The sequence below is a fragment of the Calypte anna genome, chromosome 18 (genome assembly GCF_003957555.1).
Source record: "Calypte anna isolate BGI_N300 chromosome 18, bCalAnn1_v1.p, whole genome shotgun sequence".
Lineage (NCBI taxonomy): Eukaryota > Metazoa > Chordata > Aves > Apodiformes > Trochilidae > Calypte > Calypte anna.
Genome location: NC_044263.1, coordinates 1,134,747 through 1,161,243, shown reverse-complemented (window position 1 = coordinate 1,161,243; position 26,497 = coordinate 1,134,747). Strand labels below are relative to the sequence as shown.

General features: G+C 58.1%; 1 protein-coding gene across 2 annotated transcripts; it reads left to right on the top strand.

Annotated features, from left to right (window-relative positions):
• Window positions 1–24,603: 24,603 nt before the first annotated feature.
• On the top strand, window positions 24,604–25,956 carry RPL38 (ribosomal protein L38). Of its 2 annotated transcripts, none has more exons than XM_030461997.1 (5): window positions 24,604–24,671; window positions 24,889–24,916; window positions 25,438–25,498; window positions 25,655–25,777; window positions 25,885–25,956. In XM_030461997.1, the coding sequence occupies exons 2-5, from the start codon at window positions 24,914–24,916 to the stop codon at window positions 25,908–25,910; spliced, it is 213 nt and encodes a 70-aa protein (XP_030317857.1). In that variant the 5' UTR covers window positions 24,604–24,671; window positions 24,889–24,913; the 3' UTR covers window positions 25,911–25,956. The 2 variants fall into 2 exon arrangements, with proteins under 2 accessions (XP_030317857.1, XP_030317856.1); XM_030461996.1 differs by having other exon boundaries at window positions 24,615–24,690.
• The last annotated feature ends 541 nt before the right edge of the window (window positions 25,957–26,497 follow it).

Below are 26,497 nucleotides of genomic sequence, written 5' to 3'. Positions count from 1 at the left end.
ATAAACAGTTATGGATAATTTCCCTCTGCCCATCTGGTGCATAGGAAGAGGTGTGCAGGAAGGAGAACACCTGGTTCCAGTGCCCTCCCTTCCATCTTGGGCTGCAGCCCATTGGGAATGAGAGCTGAAGAAGATGGAGAGGCTGGGGGGAGGAGAGGGGGCTGCATGGTGCAGCTGCAAGGGGCACAGCATGGGACAGGAGGGGACCAGGAATTGCAGGATTCCCTGGACATCTCAGCTGTACCCATCCTCCACATCATGGTCCATGCTGAAGAGACAGCATCCCTGGGGCCCCACACCAGAGACACGGCCTCCCTGGGGTCCCACACAAGAGAAGTGACATCTCTGGGGTGCTACACTGGAGATGCAGCTTCCCTGGGGCCCCACATCAGAGACTTGGCACCCCTGGGGTCTCACACTGGAGAAGTGACATCCCTGGGCTCCCAATCCAGAGACGTGAGGGCTCCCCAGGCAGTCACTGGCAGCCAAGCTGCTGCCTTCCTGCAGAAGCCATCTCATCTGAGCTCAGAGCCGTGGCGAGGGGGGGATTTATCACTTCCCTGGGTGCCAGATCCCCTCTGCAGATAGGCTGGTTTATGCAAACAGATGCCAGGCTCTGTCACTCGCTTATTTCTCTCTCCTCGACTCGCAGCTCATCATCAGTTACAGCAGTGACCAGTCACCTAAATCACCCAGCTTTGCTCTCGCTCTGCTTCCTGCTGCCATTTTTCCTCTCTCCAAGCAGCCACTCAGTGGCTGCTCCTCTGTGGGTGCAGTGGGGGGAAGGGGGGAGCTGGGACTGAGGGGCTCCAAGGTAGCACCTAATCCATGGGGCACTTTGGCCCTGCAAAGGGGCCCCTAAAAACCCCACCCCGTGCCACTAATCCTTGCACCAGAAAGCACCAGCTTCACATTCTGCAGGCAGCTGTATCTGCAGTCCTGGCTGTTCCTCTGAAGAAGAGCCCTGAGGATTAGCAGGAGCTCGTCCATCACCGTGGCTCCCTGGCTTGGCACGGGCTGTGGCACAGCTGCCCACTGCCAGGAGCTGCATCTCCAGCAAACAGGCACTGCCTTCAGGCTGCCAGCAGGGCCCGGGGCTTGGGATGGCTGAGAGCCACCAGGGCAGTGGCACTGGGAGCTCCACGGCCACCAACAACTGTCTGCTTTGGCACCAGAGCCCCGAATAAAGTCCCATCAGGGTCCTGTGATGTGCTGGGACAGGCAGGGGCATCCTCTGGGGGGGATGCTGTGCTGAGCCCCCGGTGCCACTCCACATGTCCACACCACACTGGGGTTTGCTTTCTGGAGTGATTGTGCCAGCTCAGGACGCTGCTGTCCCCCCAGACTCCCACACCAGAGAGCTGGAGGAGAGGGGAGGGACAGAGGGACCACAGGCTGTGCAGGACACGAGCATCCCGGCTACAGCCAAGGCTCTCTCCGGCTGGCAGCCAGGGGAGGCTGGAGGGAACAAACGTGTCACCTCGCAGCATATGCCAGCTCGGGGCCCGCAGTCCCCCGGCAGCGTGGAGAGCAGCCGGGCGTGCACCGAGAGCTGGCTGCCACCCCTGTCACCTCTGCCAGCCCTGCCAGCCCCTGCCAGCCCTGCCAGCCCCTGCCTGCCTTCACATGCTCTCGTCCCCTGCCAGGTTTCATCACTGCCGGCTGCCTGGGATGAGGGATGAGCACTGATCCGCGGCGCTGGGCTCAGCTCTGAGCTTCTGCAGCCAAGGACGTGAATCCCTGAGTCCCCCTGGGGAGGCAGAGCCCAGATTTGGGTCTCCGTAGCCACTGTGACCCCTAAAGGGAGGAACAGAGCCATCCGGGCCACAGATGGCTGCTGGAGAACCCAGCAGAGGCAGCGAGGAGGGGCAGCCAGCGCCCCTTGTCCCCTGTGCCAGGCAGATGGGGACACACATCTCTGGGGTGGGGACAGTGAGACCGACTTCAATCCATTTTAAACACCCATTGCCCTCCTTCAGGTCTCCTCTGGGCTCCTGTGACATCGAACACTGGCACCACCAGGGCTGGCTCAGCCATCCAGCTGAGCAGGATCAGGCCCCGTGCTGCGTTCAGCAATTCCACCGAGCACCGGGGGGGCTCGCAGGGCTGCAAACCCCCCGCCGAGTCCATTTGCACCTCCCGAGCCGGGCGCTTCCAGCCCAGCCGAGGTGTGAATGAACCCTCCAGCTCCCCAGCTACGTGCCAATGCTGCCCTAGCGCTGCCATCCTCACCCCCCATCAGCTCCTGCCGACCCCCACCCTGCCCGACCCCTTCCCCATGGGGAGCTCTCATCCTAGCTGTGGTCCCCTGTGTCCCAAGGGGCACCCCAGGACACCCCTCAGCACCCCCCCGCTGGATCCCGGGGCTGTTGCTGGCCCATGCTCCCCGGCGGGTACCAGTAACGAGTTGCTGTTAAATAATTGAATTCCTCAAATCGTTCCCTTTTCCCTGTGGTTTCCGTACGCGGTTGTCACCGTGCCATTAGGCAGACGCTTTGCTCGCACTTCATTTATTCATAGGCTCAGGCAGCGGCGGTGACAGAGGGGCTGAGCACAACCCCTGGCACAGGACGCGGCTGTCCCCAGCCCTCCCGGCTCTGACGGTGGCACCGGGACACTGCCAGCACAGGGGGGAGTGTGCATCTCCGTCTCATCGCATGCTCCCCCGCGTTGGGGGACAGATGGGGACACATCGCTGCACCCTGGTGTCCCCAGGACCCCTTTGGGTTCCGGCAGGGTCCATCCGGACCATGCTTGGTGCCACCACCGCCGTTGGAGGGGACGTGGCTGGCCGTGCACAGGCCAGCAGGCACTTGCAGGGGTGCTGCTTAGTTAATTGCAGTAATTAGCCCATAATGAAGCCATTATTTGAGGACGTGGTGCCACATGTTCCTGCAGGGGAGGAGGACAGGGGGACACAACCTGCAGGATGGAGGAGGGCAGCGGGCAGGGGCGGTGTGCTGAGCCGGGGGCACGGAGCCCCACGGTGGGATCCCCATCCCGAGGGAGACACTGGATCCCCACGGAGGGATGGATGGAGCCAAGCCCCAGCCTGCGGGAGGCTGCGGTGATGGGCGCCATGCGGACATGTGGCTCCAGAGCCGTGTGCCGGCGCCGGGCGAGGGGCTGCAGCCAGCTGGCTGCTCCTCGGGCTGGCTCAGAGCCGGGGCTGCCTTGGCCGGGGCTGAGTTAACTCCCTCTGCATGGAGAGGAGCCAGGATCGAGGGGAAGAGGCATCAGCAGCCCCCCCGGGGCCATGGGGGCACCTCCCGGGGGCGTCCCCCCCAGCAAGCCCCTCGGTGCTGGAGCCACCAGGGCGTCCCCTCCCTGTAGGGGTCCCCGGAGTATTGAGGGCACAGCGGGAGGTGTGGGATCTCCCTTGGGGGCTGCAGCCCCCCAGCCTCCCCACTTGCACCCTCCCCAGCAGCTTGGACTTCCCGGTTTTCCCCTCAGCGTCCATACAGCTGGAGAAACAAGGTTTGTCCCAGCTCTGGCGAGGGACACAGGGAGCCTCTGGTGGCATCGCAACCACCAGAGCACCGGGACCCACCCGAGGAGCCCCAGTGGAGGCAGCAAAGCCCCCGGCCAGGGGCTCGGCTGACAAGTGACCGGTGGCTCCAGCCGGGCAGGAGCAGACGGAAGGGAAATAAAAGCAAATGACATCAGTGCTGGCACAGGAGCCCACCCGGAGCGCTATTTTGGGAAGGGCCGTGCCGGCGGCGTGGTTAAGTGTTTGCAGATGTTGCTTTGTGCGCCTGGCCGGGTTCCTTCCATCGGTGCTGCCAGGCGGGGACACTGCCAGCTCCGGGGGACACGCAGGAGGGTGGCACGGGGCTCCCTCCACACCCCACGGGGCCGCATCCCGGTCCTGGGGGCGAGGGGAGCCCCGGGAACCCCAGCGCAGCCTGGGTGGTGTCGGGGAAGGTGCCCCCCAGCACAGCCCCTGCTGTCACCGCGTCCCACGGCCACCCGCGGGGACACGGGGTGCCCAGGCGGTGACCGGGACACGGTGGCATCTCAAGGTGGCTGGCAAGGGCAAGGAAAGAGAAACCTGGTGGTTGCCATGGTTACCACCCAGCATCCACCAGCACTGGCTCCAAGGACACGCAAGGGCCGGGGTGGACCGGAGGAGGGAAGGAAGGGCTGGAGGCTCCCGGCTGCCCCGAGCACAGCACTGGCTGGCATTGGGGAAACTGAGGCACAGCCCTGCCCCTCTGTTCCCCTTGTCAGCATCAGCGGGAGAGCAGCACCCTCCTCTGCACAGCTGGGCACTAACCCAGCCCCCCTCCTTTTGAGGGTGATCCCCCAGCTTCACTCTGTGAGCTCAGCCTGCTGGGCACAATTCGGGGGTGAAGGGACCCAGCCTGGGGAGCTGGAAGGGCTTCTGGGCACATCACCCCCATCCCCACGGCTGCTGAGCCATCCAGGGGGGTGTTGAGCCCTTCCCCATCAGAACTCTGGACTCAGCTCCAGCTGCTGAGGGCTGGAGCCTGGCTCAGAGCCGGGGGCTGATCCCAGCTCTCCCTCAGCCTTCCCCATAAACCAAAAGGAAAAGCAGGGTGGAACAGAGTCAAATGAAAGACGTAGCAGATGTTTCCTCCCTTCCCCTCTGTGCTACGTGGGGCACAGCACTGGCAGGTTCCCCTCCTCGCTGCCACCTGTGTCACCCAGGGGCTGGGGATGACACTGTCACCCTGGTGGCACTTGCCAGCTGTCCCCAGCCACTGCAGAGCCATCAGCATCTCCACCACGCCAGGCAAGAGAAGTCCATTCCTTGGCTGCTGCCAGATATTCCTCTGCAGAAGAATCTGATGGAAAAACCAGGAAAGGGGGGTGAGCTCTGCCAGCAGCATCTTGCTTTAATTAAAAATAAATAAATAAGAAGCAGGAAATCGTGTTGGATGAAGGGAAGATGTGCCCAGGTTTATCCCCCCCTGAGCAGAAATTGTGCTCCCTTTGGGGAGGCTCAGCCCCATGCCAACCCCTCCTTCCCCCATCCCATCCCATCGAACATGGGTTGGTTGTGATTTCTCCCACCACTGAACTGCATCAAGCAGGGCACAGGGGGTTGGGCTGGACCAGGACCAGGCACCAAAAGGCATCAGGGTCCCCAAGGAGACACAGAATGCCTCAGGAGAGCAGGTAGAAGGAGAAGAAAAGGGAACTAGTAGGGAAAAAAAAGTTCAATCAGATTTGTAAAGGGCACAATTTACAAAATCCATCACATATTTTACTCGGTTGGGATTTACGGATTAGCCTGTAATACTGAGGTGGCTTTTTGTAATAAAATCCTGAGCTGCAGCAGCACTGGGAAAGCAAGAAGGTGGAAGAAGTCTCCTCTACATCCCATGCTCATTTTCCCAGCATTTCCTTCCTTTTTTTTTTTTTTTTCTTCTTTTTTAAAACTCAGCAGCCCCATTAATCTGGGCTTTATCTGCCTATGGAGAAGGCCTGAGCTCTTTATTGGATTTTTGTCTAGAATAAATGATTCAGTTTGGGATCTAGTGGAAAGGGTTTCCGTGGCATTACACCAGCTCATAAAGGAAGCAGCAGGGATCAATTCCTGCCCTGCTACGTGCTGGATGGGCTGGGGCTGGGGGAGTGCAGGGGTGGTGGGCACAGCTCAGGAATGATGATTACAGAACAGGTTTGGTGGTTCTGGGGCAGTTTTGGTGGGTTTGGGGCAGGTTTGGTGGTTCTGGGGCAGGTAAAGCAGAGGCACAGTGGGCACAGCTCAGCTGCAGTGGGTCTGGTGCAGGCAGGGTGATGTTCACCCAAAGCCATCAAGCCCTCCAGTGACATCCCCTGTGTCACCACACCCAGGCCATCCCTGCACCACTATTGCTCACCCATGGCCACCCAACCCTGGCCCCGTGGTGAAACCCAACCAAGGAATGGGCAAACCCCACCCAGAGGTGCTGGGGAGGACATCAGCACCAGGCCACCAAGGAGGGAGAGGGCAGGGGATGGGGAGCAGAGGCTCCTTTCCCTTTCAGGCAGGATTAGAAATCCTAATGAAGTCCTTAATCGTCTTAGCCCAGACCTCATTAGGGCAGTGAAATTAAGGGGCTGGGAGGTGTCCCTTTCATCCCTGGGCTCAGCCAGGGGGAGGAGGGTCCCTTCCTGTGGGATGGGGTCTTTGTCCCCTCCTCACCATGGTGCCACCATGATGCCACCACAGCCCTGGTCCTGGGTCCTCCCAGAGGGTGGGTGGGTGGGCAGAGCCTCTGGAGAGCTGGAGCTGAGGGGGGTGTTGTGCAAGTGAGTTCTGAACTCTCCTAATTAAGAAAATCCTTCGGGGAATGAAAATCCCTCGGCTGCCAGGTCTGTGTGGGAATGCAGAGAGGTTGAACCAAGGACTTCAGGAATGGGGAGGTTGCCAGCAGCACCAGCAGCCCCTGCAGAGCCACTGTCTGTGTCCTCATCCCTGTCTCTGTCCCATCAAAATGCAGCCTGGGGTCTGCAGCCCCCCCCCCCACCCTGCCTGCTGTTTGTTGGCATTGCGTGGGGGAACAGAGGATGCTGTGGGATGGGGTCCTGGGTGTCCCATCCCCACCAGGGGCCAGGGAGGGTGTGGAGGAGCCCCAGCACCCACCTTGGGGAGAGAGCTGAGTTATTACTGCAGGAAATCAAACTGCTAATAAATCCCCTGGCAGAAGCCAGGAGGGTTAAAAGTCCATCAATAAAGAGAGACAATGATTTATAAAGTGGCATCCAACTCCTCTGCCCTCCCACGGGGTCTCTTGGGATGACAATGCCTGGGGAGAGAGAACTGGGGCTGCTGCTCACTGGGGCCGTGGGATGTGGGTGCACCCTGGGCTAGAGGTGCTGTGGGATGGAGGGGAAGGAGGGTCCACGCTGCAGACACCATCCCACCCCCAGCCCATTCCATCCCATTCTATCCCATCCTGTTCCATCCCTCCTTTATCACCACCCCACCCCATCCCAACACCTCTCCCGTGTCTCCCAGGGATGCAGGAGCCCCTTGGGCAGCCCAGGGGTGGCTGTTCCCCCCTGTCCCAGCATCCCAACTCAGCAATCTGGACGGAGAAAACCAAGGAAAGCCCAAGGCAGGGAGCGGGGCAGGGGGCTGGAAGTCCCCGTGGCCACAAGAGACCCACAAATAACAGCCCAGGAAGGGGCTGGGGAGCTTTTCCCTGTTAACCAATACACCTCAGCACTGCTCCAGGGCTCCCCTTGCTCCCAGGAAAAATCCCTCTGGCAGAACTGACACATTTATTGCTTCTCCCATAATTACCTTATTGTCAGCGTTTGTTGGAAAGCACCCAGGGAACCCGTTCCTGCTCCAGGCAGGAGCCTCCTCAAACCCTGGGAGAGAATATTTTGTTCTGGAAAGGGGGTCAGGATTGGACCTGAGGCCTCTGCACTGCCTGGAGCTGGGAGGGGTGGTGAGGGTGGGATGGGGATGGGATTGGGATGGGATTGGCATAGGATAGGGATGAGAATTGGGATGGGATGGGGATGAGATGGGGTTGGAGTGGGATGGGAAGAGGAAGGGGGTTGAGTGCCTGCAGCCTGAGCCGTGCCAGTGGATATTAAAGGCTTTATTCCAGGGTGCTGTTTGCTAATTGCAGAGCTCCTTTCAGGGAGCCAGCAGTGGATGAGCTCGGGCGACAGCACCCAATTATTGCAGCTCAGCGGGGGAAAAAGGGAAAGAAAGGAAGAAAAGAAAGTGCAATTATTGGGCCCTCGTCTGCGGCACGGCACGGGGCTGCAATTTCCAAGCAGGCTCATTCTGCCCAGCCCAGCTTTGCTCCTGTGACAGCTTCCAGTTCTATTGGAACAGGCAGATGCCTCTCTCTGCCTCCTCTTCTTCATCCCTGCCCTGCTGGGATGGGATCCCACATTCCAGGGACACCAGGCTAGGATCACACATCCCAGTGACACTGGGACAGACTCCTGCATCCCCACCGATGCTCCCCTGAGCATCCCCACACCCAGCTCAGCCCCAGCTCCCAGCAGCTACCAAAATACTGACCCCTCCGGGAGGCTGGGATTATTTTTTCCCCCACCATCTCCTCTCCCCATCTCACTTGCTTCCACCTTTTCCTCCCAGAGTTGCTCCCAGCTCTGAAATCGCAGCCTTGTATATTAAAAAAGGTCAGATTTCAGCTCCTGTGAAGGAGAAAAAACCAGAGCAGCGTGAACAGCTGCAGCTGCCTGGTTCTTGGGGGGTCAGGAAGCTGGAGCTGGGGCATGGGGGGGTGGGTTTCCCAGTGCTGGGGGGAGGCTGGGGAGCAGATGCTTCCATTTGTGCCAATTCCCCATCACCACATAGTAATTGACAATTAAATTTAATCACACCTTTGAGAAATAATAGTGTTGGTTGGTTTGATGGGGCTGTCTGGAGCAGGGGGTGGGGTTTGGCTCCTGCTGCTGATCATGGAGTGAGGTTCTGGGGGGAGTTTGTGGCTGCTGATCTGGGGATTCAGGAGGTGGTGGAGAAGATGGGGCAGGACACAACCCTGCTGGATACAGCTGGTCCCAGCTCTGCTGGGTTTGCCTTTTTTTTTTGGCAATGTTATTGGAAGCACTGCTGTGGGGCTCTGCCACTCCATGCTGCGGGATTCCTGAGCCCCTCTGAGGCCTCTGACACAGGAGGGGAGGTTTTCCACAAGGAGCAGGACCTGGGGCTCCATGATCCTGGGAATCCACAGCCAGGGCTAACCAGCAGCTCCCTGAGCCTCTGCCTACCCCACCTCACACACCTCCTTTTCTCTGATTAAACCTAATCAGACATAATTACCTAATTAAATCTCTGATTTTTGCCCTCTCATCCCATGCATGCAGGGATCCCTCAGGGTGGGATGCTGCTCAGTGCCATCAGCACCCACACCAGGGCATGGCAAAGGGTGACAGGGTCACACAGCTGTCCCCAGGCAGGGTGACCAATCCACCAACTCCCCCCATGCACCTCAGACATCAAGCAGCAGCCAGCCATGGGCTATGTCACCCTCCCGTGGGCCATGGGGACAACTGTCAGGGTGGGGATCAGCAGCAAGGACACCCTGGGTGGGTGGGGATGCCCTGAGGGACGTGGGGACACTTTGGGATGGGAAGGACACAGATGGGAAGGACAGAAGGAGCCCAGGGAGGCAGAGGGGACACAAGGGCATCCCAGGGTGCAGGGACTTGTCCCTGGTGTCACCCTGATCCTGATCCACACGGAGACATCCTCAGCATCCAAGTATTCCTGCTGGTGGCAGCTCCTGGCAGGGATTCTGGCACAGGGTGGCTCTGCTCCGAGGGGCTGGCACGGAGCTGGCAGGTCAGTGCCACCAGCTGGGGACAGGGACGACCCAGGCTGTTAGACACACCACACAACCATGGAAGAAAAATTAGGCCAAAGCTGGGCCGGCTCCCTCTCTCCCTCCGAGTGATCATCGGCCTCATTAAAAAACAACTAATTATTATTCTGGCTCATTAGCAATTATAAATCTCCAGCTCCGGTACTTCATTAAAAAAAATGACAAGTTAGCACTTAATTATATTCCCTAGCAGCCCGATGGGTGAAAGCTCCAACCCTCCCCACCCTGCTGTCAGCACCAGTACCAGCACCAGTACCAGCACCCCCCCGGGGACAGGAGAACTGGGAGCAGACCAGTCCATGCACTCAGCATCCGCAGAGAGCTCCCAGCAAACCCGCCCTGGGCAGGGGACAAAGCCAGCCCTGGGCAGGTGTCCCCAAGGAACAGCAGCTCCGTGTCACCCGCACTGCCACCCCGCTTGCCACAGGCCCCGGGACGAGTGTCTGGAGGCGGCAGCAGCCGAGTTGCTGTTTGGTGCCAAAGCCCCGGAGAAGCAGAGCAGCTGCCGGCACTGCTCAGCTGCACAGCACCCAGAGCACCTCCCCGCTCCCCGGTGGATAATTGGGCACTAAATCCCTCCGGGGGAGAAGGGTTTGGGGGGGAGGAAAAAAATTACAGCTGCAGAACCAGCGCTCCAAAATTATATCACCTTCTCTGACAGGATAATTGCTCCTTTTCCCCAAGATTTAATACGGATCTCACATCCTTAAACAGCCGGGTGTTATTTTAAGGGCTCCCGGTGTTTTTCCTCCGTCTCCCGGGCACAGCCAGACCTTTTGGGGTGGCAGATGGTGACTTGGAGGGGGTAGTGATGCCAGGCACTTGTGGCAGCCAGAGGAGGTCCTGGGGATGATCCAGGTCCGGGGGTCACCGACGCCCAGCGCACAGGAGCCAGGCAGCAGCTCCTGCCTCCTTCTCCCGGTGCTCTAATGGCAACATCAATATTATCTCGCCCGCGGGCTGCCCTGTGACAGGGACATTAATGACATTAATGACACAGCGCGGAGCCCGCACAGCCCCGGGCAGGGGCGTGCAGAGTGTGCAGGGCTGGGGCGTGAAGGGAGAACCCGGCAGAGCCCATCCTGGGGGGGGGAGCAGAGGGATATTTGGGGGTGAAAGCCCTTGAGCAGCCCCCGAGGACTCAGGTGATTTCAGCCTTGGTGATTCTGGGTGCCAGGAACCAACCACTCCCCGAGATAGACCCGGATATTTTGGGGTGCCTGTAGTAGATCGTGAATGGTTCCTCAGGGGCCTTTGGCTGCCAAATGCTCACACCCAGGACATCTTCCCCTCCTTGCCCCCCACTCGGCTTTTGTCCAGGCTTTGATCCTCCAGACCCATCGCAGTGAGAGATAAATCACTCTGCAGACCCAGGAGCCACCACCTCAGCCCCATCCATCACCCCCTGACCCCACCAACCCCACTGCCACCTGCCTGCCCTGTCTGGGGACAGTGGCCCTGCACCCTGACAGAGGGGCCAGGGGGACCCCCAGCAGCACCAGCCCCCCCAGGCACAGCCCGGGATGTTCATTAAGTTCCCAATTAACAGAGAGAGCCGTAACCCCCCTACCTCCAGCAAACCAACCTGCCCGTCCCAGCATCCATTTGATGGCTGACAGCTGGGAGTAGGTGGGGAGCAGGTGGGAGGGTGCTGGGAGAGGGTCCCACCAACACCCCCAGGCCACCCCACACTGCCAAATTTGGCTTTGCCAAACCACACCGAGCCACGGCGTGGTACTGGCTGTGACCACAACCACCAGGACCTGCCAGCACCTTCTTCTGGACCTGGCTGGGGCAGGGCTTCAAGCCTGTGGATATATTATTTATTATTTCTGTAACCCTTCTTCATTATTCATTGCTGAATTCGTTGCTATTCTATTATTAACTTTCCCGAGTGCTTTGGTGATGCTCTGACATGAAGGAGGCCCCGTGATATTTTGCTGGCACACCGTGATCCTGGCACTGGGATGCAGGGGGTGAGGGGTGGGACCGGAGCTCTCTGGCTTGGGGTACCCAAGAACCTTTTTTTTTTTCCCTTAAAAATTAGGAAACCGGCTTGGTGGGGCAGGGGTGGCTGTCCCCACCCATCCCCTTGCTGCTCCAGCAAGCTCCACAGTCCTGGCACTCATCTCCATGAGCTGGGGGTTGTACATCCTCAGCCCTCCCAGTTCTTGCTCCTAAGGGTCTGAGCCACCGTGGGAACCCCAAAAAGCAACCACCCCTCTTCTTCTTTGCTGGGGGACACTTTGAGAAGCAAAGCGCATGGATCCACCCCACATCTCTCCTTTTCCATCATGTTTATTCCTTCTCCATACCCCTCCCCAGCCAGGGAGTTGCCGAATAGGTGTCAAGGGAGGGAATAGGGGCCTGGGGAGGAGGTGGGTGACATCGGGGGGTGCTCAGCCAGCCGTTCCACTGGTGCTTCTCCCACAGCAGCTCCGTGCAGGGCCCTGCCTGGGCAGTGTCTGCTCTCCGGAGGGATATTTAGGATGATGGGGGGGCTGCGAGCATCTCCCCTGTATCAGTGTCGGGGAGGGATTCCCAGAGCCCCCGAGGCGCCATTCCCCGGGGGGTGTCTGCCCTAAACTGCTCAGCTTTATTCGTTTTCATTATTATTCATTTGCTTTTTAAAGAGCCGCTCAAGCTTGGAGCAAGAGAACGTTTTGGTGGCCTTTTCTTTTTCTAAAGGCGCCTGGCTGTGAAATTTCGCCTCGGGCCCATCGGACGGGTCAGAATTTCTCCTCTTTTGGGGACAGGGGTCCCTGCAGAGGGTAAAGGAGGAGGGGGGTCCCGCGGAGACGGTGAAGCCCTGAGCCCTGCCCGTCAGGAGGCACCGGGACCCCCGGCAAAGGGATGCTCATTAATGTGCTGGTGATTACAGCTCCGCAGAGGCAGGATCCGGCACCGGGAACTTCTTCACGTCCTTGTGGAGGCGGTGGGGAATGGGAAACAGCATCCTCCAAACCCCCCCGAGGGTGAAGGACCCAGCACCCTGGGCCACAGCCTCGGCTCTTGTTCCTCTGTCACACGCTAAACCTGCCCCCAGCCCCCTCCTCCCCAACATGGGGTGGCGAGGAAACACTTTAATCTCAATCAATTAGAAATAAAGCAGTTGTAACGGCAGGGCAATAAAAGAACACTTTAATTTCAGAGCTAATTAAATATCAACAATTGGAATGCAGCAACAGCCAGTTAACCTGGAGTAACCCATTATTTATAAGGAATATAATGCACCGGCGGGGGGGCCAAGTGAGTTGTAGTCATTTTAATATCAGCTGTCACAGTCTAACTGTTCTCTTTTGTCTCACTCCAGCACAATCATCTCGCCGGCTTCCTCCGGGACCATTACCACTTCTCTGCTCGACAGCAGATTAATTAAGCTCAGGTCCCAGCAGAGGAGAGGGGGGACGCCTGATCCCCTCCCCGCTCGCTGAGCCGGGGTGACTCCGGGCTTCGGGGGGCTCCGCCGGGGCAGCCGAGCGAGGCGATGCCTCCAGCCCCGGGCACCGGTGAGAACTGCACCCGACCGACTGCCTGACAACTCATTAGGAGCTGGGAATTATTCATAGGGAGCGCCCGCGGCTCTGCTGGGTCCCCGCCAGCTGCGGTGCCTCTGGGTTCGGATGGAGTCGAGGTCCCGATGGGTGGAAAGGGAACCCCTGGAGAGGGGAGAACGCTCCGACACCCCAAAATCTGAGGGAAATCCAGAGCAGCATCCGCGGAGCAGCCCCCGGGGTTGGAGGGGCCACGGACGCCCCTGGGGACTGAGCACCCTCCCCGCAGTCACGGGCACCTTCCTCGCGGGGCTCTGGCGCCATCCCGGCCTGGTGCGGGGGCAGAACATTGAGGGGATGCTGAATATTTAATTTAGGGCATTTGATGGATTTTTAACAGCCCCGACGGCGGGGCGGGGAGGCAGGGACAGCCGAGCCCCCGAGGGGACACGGGGCCGATGTGACACCACGATCCCCCTGAGGTTTCATCCCCTGGAGACCTTCCAGCCGAACAGGAATAAACACCCCCTCCCGGCAGGGGCTGTGTCTCCACAAAAGGAAGATTCCCGCGTTCCCAAAATTTGCATTTTCCTCTGCAAAAGTTCCCCGAGATTCATTTCGGTATCACCGGGACACCCCCGGGACACCCCACTGCCACTTGTCCTCCCGGGCCTGGCGGTGTCACCCACGAGCCACCGGGACCATGAGCCGTGAGGACAACGATACGTGGGGGAAAGGGGAGGAAAAAGGGTGGAAAAATGGAAGGAAAGGGGACGCAGCCTTAGCAGGAGCTTGGCACAGACTCAAAGCGTTTCGCACAACGCGGGGAAAATGTTTTGACTCCCAGTCACCGGGTTTTTGTTACAGGTTTGATATCTCGGCTGTAAAAGAAAAAATGCCACCGTGTGACAAAAAAGAAAGAAAGGGGAAAAAAAAAAAGTCAGGAAATTGTCTTTGGGAAATGTCACAATGAAACACTTCCCCAGAGCAATGTCTCACCGGCAAAAAGCTGGCGGCAAACTCCCCCCTGCCAAGGCTGCCACCCCGGGCCCCCACCCCCCCGGCATCATCGCTCCTGCAGAGATGTGTCACCGAGCTCCGGTGTCCCCAGCAGGAGCAGAGAGAGGGGCTGGAGAAGGGCAGGAGGAGGGCAGACCCCCCCCGGGCAGCCCCTCATCCCCGGCGTTTCCATGGGAGCTCTAATTACCGGGAAAAATCCCACCGGGCGAGCGGCAGCTCCGAGTGGGCAGTTCCGTGGGATTTCAGTAGTGGTATTATTATTATTATTATTATTATTATTATTATTATTATTATTATTATTATTATTATTATTATTATTATTATTGTTGTTGTTGTTGTTGTTGTTATTATTTAATTCTCAAGGTCGTAGGACTTATGGCCCGAGCTTGCTTATTATTAGAACCAGTCAAAGACAAATTAGAGATTCTCGTGCCTGCTTCACAGCAGCTCTCGGTGGCCACTGCGGATGCTAAAAATGTTTGCTGTTAAAAAAAAAAAAAAAAAAAAAAAAAAAAAAAAGGAGACGAAAGGAAGGGAGGGAGAAAAAGAGCAAAAGGAAAGAATGCAAGAGGAGCCAGGGAAATGATGGATTGCGGTAGATAATCCATCTTGTCAGCCCAGGACTACATAACCTTGATGTCAGCGGGTATTTTTCTCTGTCTGAGCTCTCCGGAATGGAGCCGCGGCGTGCTGGAGCAGGCGGCTGGGACACAGGGCTGGCTCCCACCCACCCCCCTCCTAAAAACAGCCGGGATTTGGGGGTTCCCTTCTTTCCCCTCTCCTGCCTGGGGAGGGGGATGCGAATTCCCAGCCCTGGGGGAATAGTGGGGAGGAGCGGGGGGATGCAGGGGACACTGGGGACATCGGGGGACCATCCCTAGGCGTGTCCCGCCGCCACCGCTGCCTCCGCTCTTCCCTCCCTTCAATCTCTTTTTGTCATCTGCCCCCCTCCCGCTCCTCTCCCCGCAGCCCCCCCTCCGCCACGCTCCCTTCCCGGCGTCTCTGCCATTTTTATCTAACGCCGGCCGTGAAAATTGGTGTGAAAAAAAAAAAAAAAAAACCACATAAAAAAAATAATAATAATTTTTAAAAGGCCGCTCTCTGCCCGCAGATTAAATCGATGGAGCTGGCAGGTCGCCCGTGGACACCTCCGAGCAGCACTTCCAATTTGCAGGAGGGCCGGGGGCTCACTGCGGCTCCTTCCTTTTTTTCTCCTCCGCCCCCTCCCCGCCCTCCCCCCCCACCCCTGCTCCCCCGCCTCGGTTTTGATTTTTTTTTCTTCTTCTTCTGTCTTTCCAATTTCCCTTTGATGTTCCTGGTATTTCTGCTTTCCACTTAATAGAAACCAGCCCGAGGGGGGGTTGGGGTTTGTTTAGGGGGTCTCTGCACACACGGTCCTGGCTCCTTTCAGCAGAGGCGGCTCAGGGATGTGCTTGGGGGAGCAGGGGGGGCTGGGGGGGGGAAATCCGTGGAGCTGGAGCACCCCGATGCCGTGGGACTCTGGGCTCTACCCTCCCATCCTACCTCTGCCTGGGGTTGTGGGGCTGGGGATGTAACCCCGGGCTCGGAGCAGCCCCACTCGTGGCAGGGAATGGAAAGGACCAGGAGGGGCTGTGCATGGTGCTGCTCCTGCTCCGGGCTCTGCTCCATCCCCATCCGTATCCATCCTTCCTCTCTCTCCATCCCTCTCATCTCCATCCCTTCTTCATCTCCATACCCCTCCATCTCCATTCCCCTCAGCCCCAGCCCCCTTATCTCCATCTCTCCCATCTCCAGCCTTCCTCCATCTCCCTCCCTCCTCCAGCTTCAAGCGAGTCCACATCTCGATGCAGCTGGGAGGCAAACATTTCTCTGAGCTGGGGGCTGGGAAAGCAAGAGCCAGGGCTGCTGCTGCCTGCCTGCCTGTCTGTCTGTCTGTCTGTCCCTGCAAAGGAGCTGCCCAGCAGGCAGAAAGTCTCCTGTCCAGTTACTCCCCCGAAGTTGGAGGTTACACAACTCTCCTTTGCTGCTTTGTGGAACTGTGACGTTAATCACAAAACCCTTGATATTCCACAGGAGGTTTCAGCCCTGGAAGGGAAGGAGGGGAGAAAAGATCCTGCTTTCTTGCCATGGCTTTCATTTCACTTTGAGGTTAATAGAAGGCTAATTTGAAAGCACTCCGTTAATGAGAAAGCTAAAAATACTCCTCCCGTGCAACCCCGTCCCCTGTAACGCCTGCCTGGGTGGCACTGGCTGCAGATGATGCTCCTGGGGACACGGTGCCCCCCACTGCCCCCTGTCCCTACCCCCTCTGTGGAGGGACATGGTGGCTCAGTGACCTCCCCGTGTCCCAGCTCCAGCCAGGGTCATGCTGGGGGGGGGGGGGCACCCGGGCAGAGGCTGTGGATTCCTGATAACTTTGGGTTGGGAATGGGGCAGCCCCTTCCCCTGCAACCTGGATCTAAACTGCTGCTGAGTGGTTCTGGAGCCCTGGGGCATTGCTGAGCTGTGGGGAACCACCCCGGTACCCCTGGGAGATGCTGGGCTGTGCCAGGAGATGCTGGGAGATACTGAGATGCCACAAGAAGCTCAGACATGCTGAAAGATTCTGGGAGACATTGGGATGTGCCACGAGATGCTGGAAGATGCCAAGAGATCCTGGAATGGAGATGCTGGGACACGCCAGGAGATCCTGGGAGATTCCAGGGGATGCTGGGGCAAGGAGGGACACGCCAGGGAGAGGCACCGGGGCCACACACACAGCACACCAGGTGCTGCCACCAGCACCTCCCAACCCCTGTTCCTATAGATGGTTTAATTTTCATTGGGGTGGGGGGCTGAGGAGAAAAGCACCAGATAATTGTACAGGAATGGGCTGATCAGTAATGTTTGGTCTCCTTTTTACAACCATTCCCCAGGGGCCCATTATGGTAATTTTTCTTCTATAACTGGCAAATTGTATAACAAGTCAGATGATAAACTCCCAGGCCCGGCAGAAATTTGCATTTTAATACAACTGTCGAATTTGTTCCTCCAGGTCAGGCCGGACAGGGCTCTGCAACCCTCTCTGCTGAACAGAGGCTTGGGGGGGTGAGGGTTGGGCCCCCCACATCAGTCCTGGCAGGGCTGGGAGTGAGGGTGAAGCCACCACACTACGGGGCCACCAACTGCCACGGGGCTGGGGGGGACAGGAGGTCCCAGCAGCCACAGCAGTGCTGTTTAACAAAGGATTTTGGGGGGATGTCCCCAAGCCCTGTGCCACAATGTCCCTGAGCCATGATGTCCCCAAGCCCTGCCTGCTCACTGAGAGCTGTTTGTCACCTTGTCACCAGAACAGGGACAGTGACCAGGATTACAACAGGATGCTTCGGGTCCAGTTTGGATGAAAAAGGAAAGCATAAAAATCAAAAGTAGGGGGGAAAAAGCAAACCTGGCTGGAGAAGCCCCCAGCTGTCCCTCTGTGAGCCCAGGGCACACGTGGAGCTGCAGCATCCCCCCAGCTTGAGGCCATCAGGAAGAGCCTTGTGCCCATCCCTGGTCCAAATGTGAAATTTAATTAAGATTTGATAAACCCACACCCAGCACAGCAAAGAGCCACCACGGCAGCAGAGCTAAGAACACCCAGATCAGGTTATTCTCCTGCCTTGTGTTAGTCCAGTTTTTGGTGAGGTGGCTGCTGAGATGTGCCATGCAGTCACATCACTGTGATTTATCAGGGCTCTTCACTGGAGTTCCTGCCACCTCCAACCTCTGCATCCCCTGTGAGAGCACAGCAGGGAGCTGAGGATGTCCCTGTCCTCAAGTGGCTTGGGGACCCCCTCCTGCCACCTCCCTCCCCTCGGGCCAAAGCTGCTGTGTGGCTCTGCCAGGAGCAGTAAAGCAGCTGCCACCGTCTGTCCAGAATTAGCACAAGTGACACTCGCTTTGTACCCACATGTTCCCAGCATGGAGCAGATGGAGGAGCTGCCAGGTGGGATTCGGATTTCCCCAGGATCTGCTGGGCAGCAGGCAAAAGGCACGGGCTCATTCCACAGCTTCCTTTGGGGTTGGGTTGGTTTGGGGGCTTCCAGGATGCCCCCCTAATTCCCAGTGGCAATTTGCATTCTCAAATTGACTCTAATGGAGGAAGAAGGGGGAAGAAAAGGGATTTATCAAAAGGTGAGGACATTTCTTACGTGGCAGGGTGGCTGGGTGATGGGTGCTGGTTGTCATCCTGGGTGATGGCCACACATTTTGGGAGAGGATGTTGCCAGGCCACTGGGATGCAGGATGTGCTTGTGGGGATGCAGGACCAGAGCCAGGAGCTCTCCTGAGCATCCTGCTCCAGGCTGGAACACACCAGAAGGGCAGAGAAGCTTTATCCTGGATGCCAGGGGCATGAATAATGGAAAGCAGAATCCATAATTACATTGCAATTAATTAAGAATGATGGACAGAGGGGACCAGGTGACTGGGCACAAATCACACGCTCTGTAAAGGGCCTCGCTCCTGCCACCAGCAAGATGATTTGGTGCTTTGGAGGAGGGGAAAAAAAAAAAAAAAAAAAAAAAAAAAAAAAAAGAGATATGAAAAAGAGCTTGGGGTTCTATCGCTGACAGCCCTGGAGGTCCCAGCCCTGGACATCCCTGGACATCCCTGGACATCCCTGGACGTCCCGGAGCTCAGGCTGGCTCAGCCTCCTGCTGGTTGTGGTCCCGGGGGCTCCCGCAGTTCCTGAGGCTCCGCAGAGTTCCTGAGCTCTCTGGCTGCTCACTCAGCCCCCAGGATGCAGAACTCGCTGCTCCTCACACGGTTCAGCAAAGGGGCTGCAGCCCAGGGGGGAGATCAGCCCCACACCCCCTCCTCATCCCCCCCATCATCGCCCTGGGCCCGTGACTCGGGTGTCATTACCTTGGGGACTTAATTAAGACGACGGCGAGAGCGGCGGCAACACCTCGACCCGGCGAGGGTCCGGGGCTGGTCCCGGGGCTGGAGCCGGTTCTGCGGCGTTAATTGCGGTTACGTTAATTACGTTAATGGCGCGGCCGTGGCTCCAGTCATTAATTAATTGGCAGCTCTCCGCAGGGCTCATCCTCCCCCTCTGCCTCCCCAGGACACCGGGAGCTGTTGCCTACAACCACCCGGCTCCTGCCTTCGGGGGGATTGGGCAGAAAAGCGGCCAGGATAACGGGAGGGACGAGAGGAAGAAGGGGCAGCAGCACAGAATTCCATCGGGAAAACTGGCTGGCACCGCAGGGAAGGGATGGACACGGCCACGGAGAGAGGAGACCCCAAATCCCTGAGCAGGAATGTGTGGAGGAGAGCAGAGTGGCTGCTGCACTGCTGGGAGACAGAGGTGAGGGCTGGGGATGGGTTAGGATGGGACAGGATGGGATCCATCCCCAGCTCGGAGCTGCTGGGCCCTCCTGGACCCCGGGTTCTTCCCTCCATGGAAGGTTTCCAGGCTAAGTGTCAGCTCCTTCCTCCAAATTCATTCCCTCCCCGTGATCGGCTGCTTCTAGCAGCTCAGGGGAGGAAACATGTTGTTTAAGGAAAAGCATATTTAAAAAAAAAAACAACCAAAAGTGCCAGCATCACTTTAATTAAGCGATAAAATGAGTCAGAGCATGAGGAACTGCATGCTAATTCATCCTGGAGATGTTGGGCACCGGGCCAGGAGGATCCTCTTGCTGCAGTGATAAAATTTTATTTAAAAGTCTTTTATTTTATCTTTAAAAAAAAAACAACAAAACAACCCAAAACAAACACAAAAAGCAAAACCACTTGTTAATTTAACCAAGAGACTCAAAAGTTACGAGGCAGGAAAGCTGCCTGCTACGAGCTCCAAACCACGCCAAGCCCCAGCACTGTGCACGTCCCAGTGCCCGGGGAAGCTCTGGAGCCACCACTTCCTAGTCCTACATTTTAACCTAAAATGATTTTATTGCCCACTGAAATAAAAAAGGAATAAAATAAAATCAGAAAGTGCCTAAGCAGTCATTTATTAACATCTCCAGGTGTCCTCAGGCAGAGATGAGGTAAATGCAGATGAACTTGGTGGCTCCGGTCCCGTTTTCCCTGCTCCACACGTGGCTGCACAGCCCGGCCTGGCTGGTGGGTGCCATGATCAGGAGCATCAGCCACTCCTGAGGAACGATTATGTGCCATTAAAGACATCAGTCTGGCTGAAACCAGCCCAAACAACTGGCCGTGCTGGGGATGAGGCATCAGCTGTGGGGCCCGGGGGATGTGACAGGGGGATGTGCACCCACCCGGGATGTCTCCTCACCCTGGTACCCACCTGCCTGCACAGACTGTTGCATCAGCTCCACAACCCAATCCCCTGCTCCAACCCATCACCTCTGAGTTCCTTGCCCTATCTCTCACCCCATTGCTCACCTCCATCACCCCAACCCATTGCCCTGGCTCCATCACCCCAAACCATCACCTCAAACCATTGCCCTGGCTTCATCACCCCAAACCATCACCTCAAACCATTGCCCTGGCTTCATCACCCCAAACCATCACCTCAAACCATTGCCTTGGCTCCATCACCCGAAAAACACCACCCCAGCCCATTGCCCTGGCTCCATCCAAACCATCACCCTGGTTCCATCACTCCAAACCATCACCTCAAACCCCTACAGTGGCTCCATCACCCCATCCTACCCCATCCATGACCCCAACCCATCACCCCAGCTCCATCACCCCAAGCCCCCACCCCATCTCCCTCCTCCCACCCTTCCCTCCCCTCCTCACCTCTCCAGCCCGCCGCTGGCACTTCTCTCCCTGCTCTTTCCACTCTGAGAAGACATAAATCTGGTTAGTACATCCAAAGAAGAAAAATCAAAATGTCACATCCAGGGAGACGGTTCAATGGCAGAGCTATTGATTGTCACAGAGAATATTCACACTTTATTCACCTACTTAGTCCCTTCCCCACAGCACACATGAATTCATCAAACATTGTCACACCACATAATAATACTTGTTCCCCGGGTGGTGCTGCAGCAGCTCAGGCTTTGTCCTGCCTTCCTGGGCCAGGAGGAATTTGGGGAAGAAAAGCTTCATCGTGCTGGTGGCCAAGGTGAGTTCCAAGCCCCTCGCTTGGCCTTTGTTCCCACCTCCTTGTGGGGGGCATGAAGATCAGGCAGGGGCTGGGTGGTGCTAGACATCTCCCCGGGGATGTGGCCGGCTTCCTGAGGGCTGGTGGCCCGTGGGGACATCCCAAGTGTTCCATTTGTCCCCAGCTGTGAAGCTGTCTTTGGGCCACGTGGGTGGTGGCAGCCACCAGCCCCGCATCTTCTGGCTGAAATAAACTGGCAGGAGGAGCTGGTGCCTCCGAGCCGTGTTTATTATTCAGATTATTTGTGCCTTGATCTGATTGTGTGTAATGATTTAATCTGTTAATGGCCCCTGATTCAATCTGCTCCTCTCAGCTTTCCTCCCCTTCCACCATTTCCAGCGGATTTCCCGGGTTTTTGGCACCTGGGGGTCAAGCTGGCAGTCCACAGCCCCCCCAAAGGGTGGCAGAGGAGGAGGAGGAGGTCCCGGGCCCGGTGTCATTTACACCACTCGGTGCTCTCAACCCTCTGGGTGTCCCGGGGGGGTGGGTGGGTGCGTGGGTGCCTTCCCCCGAGCCAGCGGAGGAGGCGGGGGGGCTGGGGACCCGGTGTCACCGTGATGCTGGTCCCTTGCCCCCCCGCGGTGACATTCCCGCTCCCCGCCTGGCTCTGTCACCCCCCTGATTGATTTATGACACGTCCGGGAGGCAATCGGGGACCTCGGGGACTCCGCAGCGGCTTCGTGGCGATGGGGACCGGAGCCGATGGCACTCGGGGAGGTGGCATGTCCCCTCCCGGGCAGGAGGATGTCCCCCCCGGTGCCCGAGGATGCTGGAGGAGCAGGAGGAGACCTTGCTCATGGGAACGCGGTGAGGGGACATCTGCGGGGGACACAGGGAGCCTCGTGTCACCGGCACGGGGCAGTGACCAAAGCCACCCTCGGGGAGGGGACACGCACATCGGGACATCGCGCTGCGGAGCTGGGAGCAGTCCCCCCAGGGGTCTGTGCCGTGGGGTGGGCACAGAGGCTCCGTGTGTCCTCCCTGCCAACCCCCCTCCTGGTGCTGGCGTTACCTGTCACCGCTGTCACTCCGCTGCCATCCCGGCAGCTGCCACCGCGCGGGGACAGAATGACAATGAGGCGGAGGGAGCTGCGGGGTGGCCCCCGCTCCTGGGGCTGCATTGCGGGCACCCCGGGGAGGGTCTGGGGGGGGGAAAGGTCTGCCGGGAGCACCGGTGGCAACAGCCCCACACACACATCCCCACGCCCGGAGTGGTGCTGAGACCCCCCCCAGCTCGTGTCACCAAAGACCCCAAAGCCAGTGTCACCCCACTCCGAGCCCTGCGACCCACAGACCCCATCCATCCCCCAACCCAGAGAGACAAAACCCACCCCCAAACCCCCCCTGTTGTGTGTCATGTGTCCCCCCCCTTGCTTCTCCAGGGGCTCAGCCGAGGTGGAGGGCAGTGGGGTGGTGCCGGGGGGGTTCAGCTGTCCTGGAGCTGTAATTGTCCTCATTAGATCCACGGATTTTGATGAAGGTTTCACAAGGAAAAAAAAATAAAAAATAACAAAAAGGCGTCAGGCAGGAGGAGATAATGGAATCGCAGCTGACAGTGCCTCAGCAGCCCCCCCCCCCCCAGCCCAGTCGGAAGATGATGCGTGAGGGGGGAGGAAATTACCATCATCTTCCTCTGCAGGATGGCACCCACCGCGGCTGGGGCTGGGCGGGGGGCCAGGGAGGGCACTGCAGCTGCTCCCCACGGTGCCACCACCAATGCCACCCACTGGTGTCACCTCCCCGCTCAGCCTGTGCCACCAGAACCCTCCAGGGACCTGGTCTGGGACCTTTGGTGCTTGCAGCACCCATAGGGGTCCCAGCACCACTGGGTCACCTGCTGTGACTGCCCACGAGAGTGGGTGCAGGGGACATCGGGGGGACAGGGGACAGTGAGACACGGGGACAGGACACAGCAGCTCCCTAAAGAGGGCAAAATCCCTTGGAGGGGGAAGAGGGGCAGGGGGGGGAGCCTGGGAGGCATCTGGGGACCCCCCAGCACCTTCTGCTCTGCATCACTTGGATTTCTGGGGGGCAGGGGCAAGGATGCTGCGTTGGTGGGCAGTGTGGGACTGGGGAATTCCATGGTTTTGGTGCTGCAAGGCCACAAACCCCCCAGTTCCAGCCTCTCCCCATCCCCTAAACCAGCCTGAGCAGCTCCAGGGCCAGGTGCTGCTCCCAGCTCCCGTGTGGCTGCAGGATCCAGCCCAGCCCTAATTAAAAATAAAATAAAATAATAATATAAATATTCCAGAGGTTCAAACAGTTCCCCATGCCTGCAGGAACACTTCCTGCTGGGCTGATCCTCCTTTCCCTGCTCCAGCCACACCACCAGGCTGGGGAACTGACTCCCTCCACCCTCAGGGTTTTTTTTTTTCCCCAGCTCTGTCTCCCCCCTCCTCAAATTCACTCCCCCCCCCCCCTCTCTTTTCAGGGCATTTTCCATGAAAACAGCTTCTTTTGTTTCTGCTGAATTCATCTGCCTCCCAGGCCTGTTCCCCACCTCCAGCCTGTGCCTCCTGCCTTTGTCCTCCCCAGATAAAGAACAAAAGGGGAAGAGAGGAGAAAACGGGACCTCCCAATGGCTTTGGGTTGGGTTGGGGGTTTTTTTGCTGCCCCCTCAGTGTCCCACGGGGCCCGGGATGCTCTGGAAGAGCCGGGATGCTGAACACCAGGATCAGCTCTGGGCACCACCCCGGGCTTCAAAACCCCGAGAGGGAGAAAGGGTGAGAGGGAAAAGGAGGATGAGGAAGAGAAAGAGGAGGAAGAAGAGAAGGATGATGATGATGATGATGATGAAGAGGATGAGAAGGAAGAGAAGGATGAGGAAGATGAGGCTGGATGAGGAGGAGGAAGACTCCTCAGCTCCCGCCCATCCCTTCAGGGCGATTCCCAAGCGGAACCCCGCGGGTTTTTCCCTCTCCAGGGGGTACCTGGGGGTGATGGGGGGCTGGGAATTGGGACCGAACCGAACCGAGCGGCGGGGAGGAGCGGGAAACGTGTCCGGTGTGTTCCGAAAGCTGCGGGCTGGGGATGCGGGGGCATGAAATGAAATGAAGTAAAATAAATAATTTCATTTTATTACTTTATATTGTTCTATTTTATGTGGACCATAAAGCGGTCCCGTCCTGGACGAGCTCATGACGAATGAATTATTTTTTTCTTGATTTATTCAACCCGCTCGGGTTATAAATAATATTACTGAAGTCAGAAGTGATTCCTCTCCCCGGGAGCAGCGGGGCTGCTGGTGGGGGGACACAGAAGGTCCCAAAACGCGCAGCAGGATGGGGACAAAGCGAAGAGGGACACAGAGGACGAGGTGTGTCCCCGCTTCAAGGTTCCTTGCAGGGATTTGGGGTGGTTTGGGGTTTTTTAGCTGTGCCTGAAGCTCTCTCTTGTGGCCAAGCTGCTCCATTACAGCTTTACCCGAGACCCAGCCCCAGCACCTCTCGGGGGGACTCTGGTGCAGGGCTCGGAAGGCTGCAAACCACCCGCCCACACACCCCTACTCCTGGAGAAGGCTCAGAGATAATCGAGGAGCCCCGGAGGGTCCGGTAGCCCCCCCCCACCCCCCCGTTACTCGTAGAGCGAGGGCTGAGACCCCGCCAACTCATCGCACTACCGCGATGGCCACGACGGCCGCAGCTCTTTTGTCCCTCCGGCCGAGCCGTAGACGGGGAGTCTAAAGGCCCCGGATGCGGAAGTGCCACTTCACTTCCGGTCTCTGCGTCCAAGCAGTAACTGGAGGTACCGGATAGTGGAGGAGGTGCTGGGGGGGGGGGGTCCGGTGGGATCCGCCGCCATCCGTGGTCCTGCAGGACCGGGCAGCCCCCGGGGGGGTGCTGGGGAGCAGAGGGGACGTGGGGCGAGGCGATGGCGGGCGATGGGGGCGGGTGGGCGCACGGGCGGCTGTTGTTGGGCGGTTGGATTGGGCTGACGCCATTTTGCGTTGTTTGTGTCGTAGGTCGGAGTGAGCTGAGCCCGGAACCATGGTGAGGAGGGGGCGATAGAGAATGGGGGGGGATCTGACAGGTCTCGCCTTAACCCTTGGGTCTGTTCCATCGGCGGGGTGGGGGACGTCATTGTCCGGGGGGTGGTCCCTGAGTTGGGGGTCACGGGAGAGGGTGCGGAGTGGGGGTCCCTGGGTGGATGGGGGTCCCTGGGCAGGGTGGGGGTCCCTGGGTGGATGGGGGTCTCTGGGTAGATGGGGGTCCTTGGGCGGGGGTCCTCTGTTCAGGGGGTCCCTGAACAGAGTGTGGGGTCCTTGGGCGGATGGGGGTCCTTGGGTGGATGGGGGTCCCTGAACAGAGTGTGGGGTCCCTGGGCAGGGTGTGGGGTCCCTGGGTGGATGGGAGGTGGTCCTGGGGGTACCTGCGGGGCTGGAGATGTGCGGTTCTTGTCTGTGGGAAATGGGGGTGTGGGTGGGGGGATGAGGGGTTCCCGGAGCCTCCCGGAGCAGATGATTTTCCATCTGTTTTTCCCACTGCTGAATCTTCCCCGTTTTCCTTCCCAGCCTCGGAAAATCGAGGAGATCAAAGACTTCCTGCTGACAGCCAGGAGGAAGGACGCCAAGTGTGAGTGGAGACAGAACATCTGGGGGGGAGAGGAGAAATTTCCTTCATTTAGAAGTTCAAACCAGGGGGAATTCGGGGCGGGTGGGATCCCTGGGTTTGTTAATTGATTTATTATTGATTTATTTATTAATTATTTTTATTTTTCACCCCCCCAAGCCGTCAAGATCAAGAAGAACAAAGACAACGTGAAGTTCAAGGTGCGGTGCAGCCGGTACCTCTACACCTTGGTCATCACTGACAAGGAGAAGGCAGAGAAGCTGAAGCAGTCGCTGCCTCCCGGTAGGAAGGGGACAGTTTGGGGACAATTTGGGGACAATTTGGGACAATTGTGCTTGCTCTGCAATCAAATCTTTTCCTGTGACTTAACGGTCTCTTTTTCACCCCAGGTTTGTCCGTGAAGGAGCTGAAATGATCCCGAGGTTTTTCCCACCTTTGTTACAATAAAAGAGTTAATCGGAGTTGTGGCTTTTCCTGTCACTTTTGTGTCACTTTTGTGTCACTTTCTGCCACCTGCGGTGTGGTGGGGGGGGCGGCAGGAGGTGGCATTAAGGGGGGGAAGGGGACAAGGGGCAGTGTCCCTATAACGAGGGGGAGGTGACAGTGAGTGGTGTCCCTACAACCACAGACAGGTGACAAAGGGCGGTGTCCCTACAACCACAGGGAGGTGACATGGGGCGGTGCAGAGAGGTGACAGTGGGTGGTGTCCCTGTAACCCCAGGGAGGTGACAATAGGTGGTGTCCCTACAACTCCAGGGAGGTGACAGTGGGTGGTGTCTCTACAACCACAGGGAGGTGACAATGGGCGGTGTCCCTACAACCACAGAGCTGTGACATGGGGCGGTGCAGGGAGGTGACATGGGGTGGTGTCCCTATAGCCAGGGGGAGGTGACAGTGGACAGTGCAGGGAGGTGACAATGAGTGGTGTCCCTACAACCCCAGGGAGGTGACAAAGGGCGGTGTCCCTACAACCACAGAGAGGTGACAAGGGGCGGTGTCCCT

What these genes read in the sequence shown, in the direction of transcription:
- RPL38 (XM_030461997.1), top strand. An exon ending in CAGGAGGAAGGACGCCAAGT is followed by an intron (nt 25,499 to 25,654) that starts GTGAGTGGAGAC and finishes CACCCCCCCAAG; the next exon opens with CCGTCAAGATCAAGAAGAAC. An exon ending in GAAGCAGTCGCTGCCTCCCG is followed by an intron (nt 25,778 to 25,884) that starts GTAGGAAGGGGA and finishes TTTTCACCCCAG; the next exon opens with GTTTGTCCGTGAAGGAGCTG.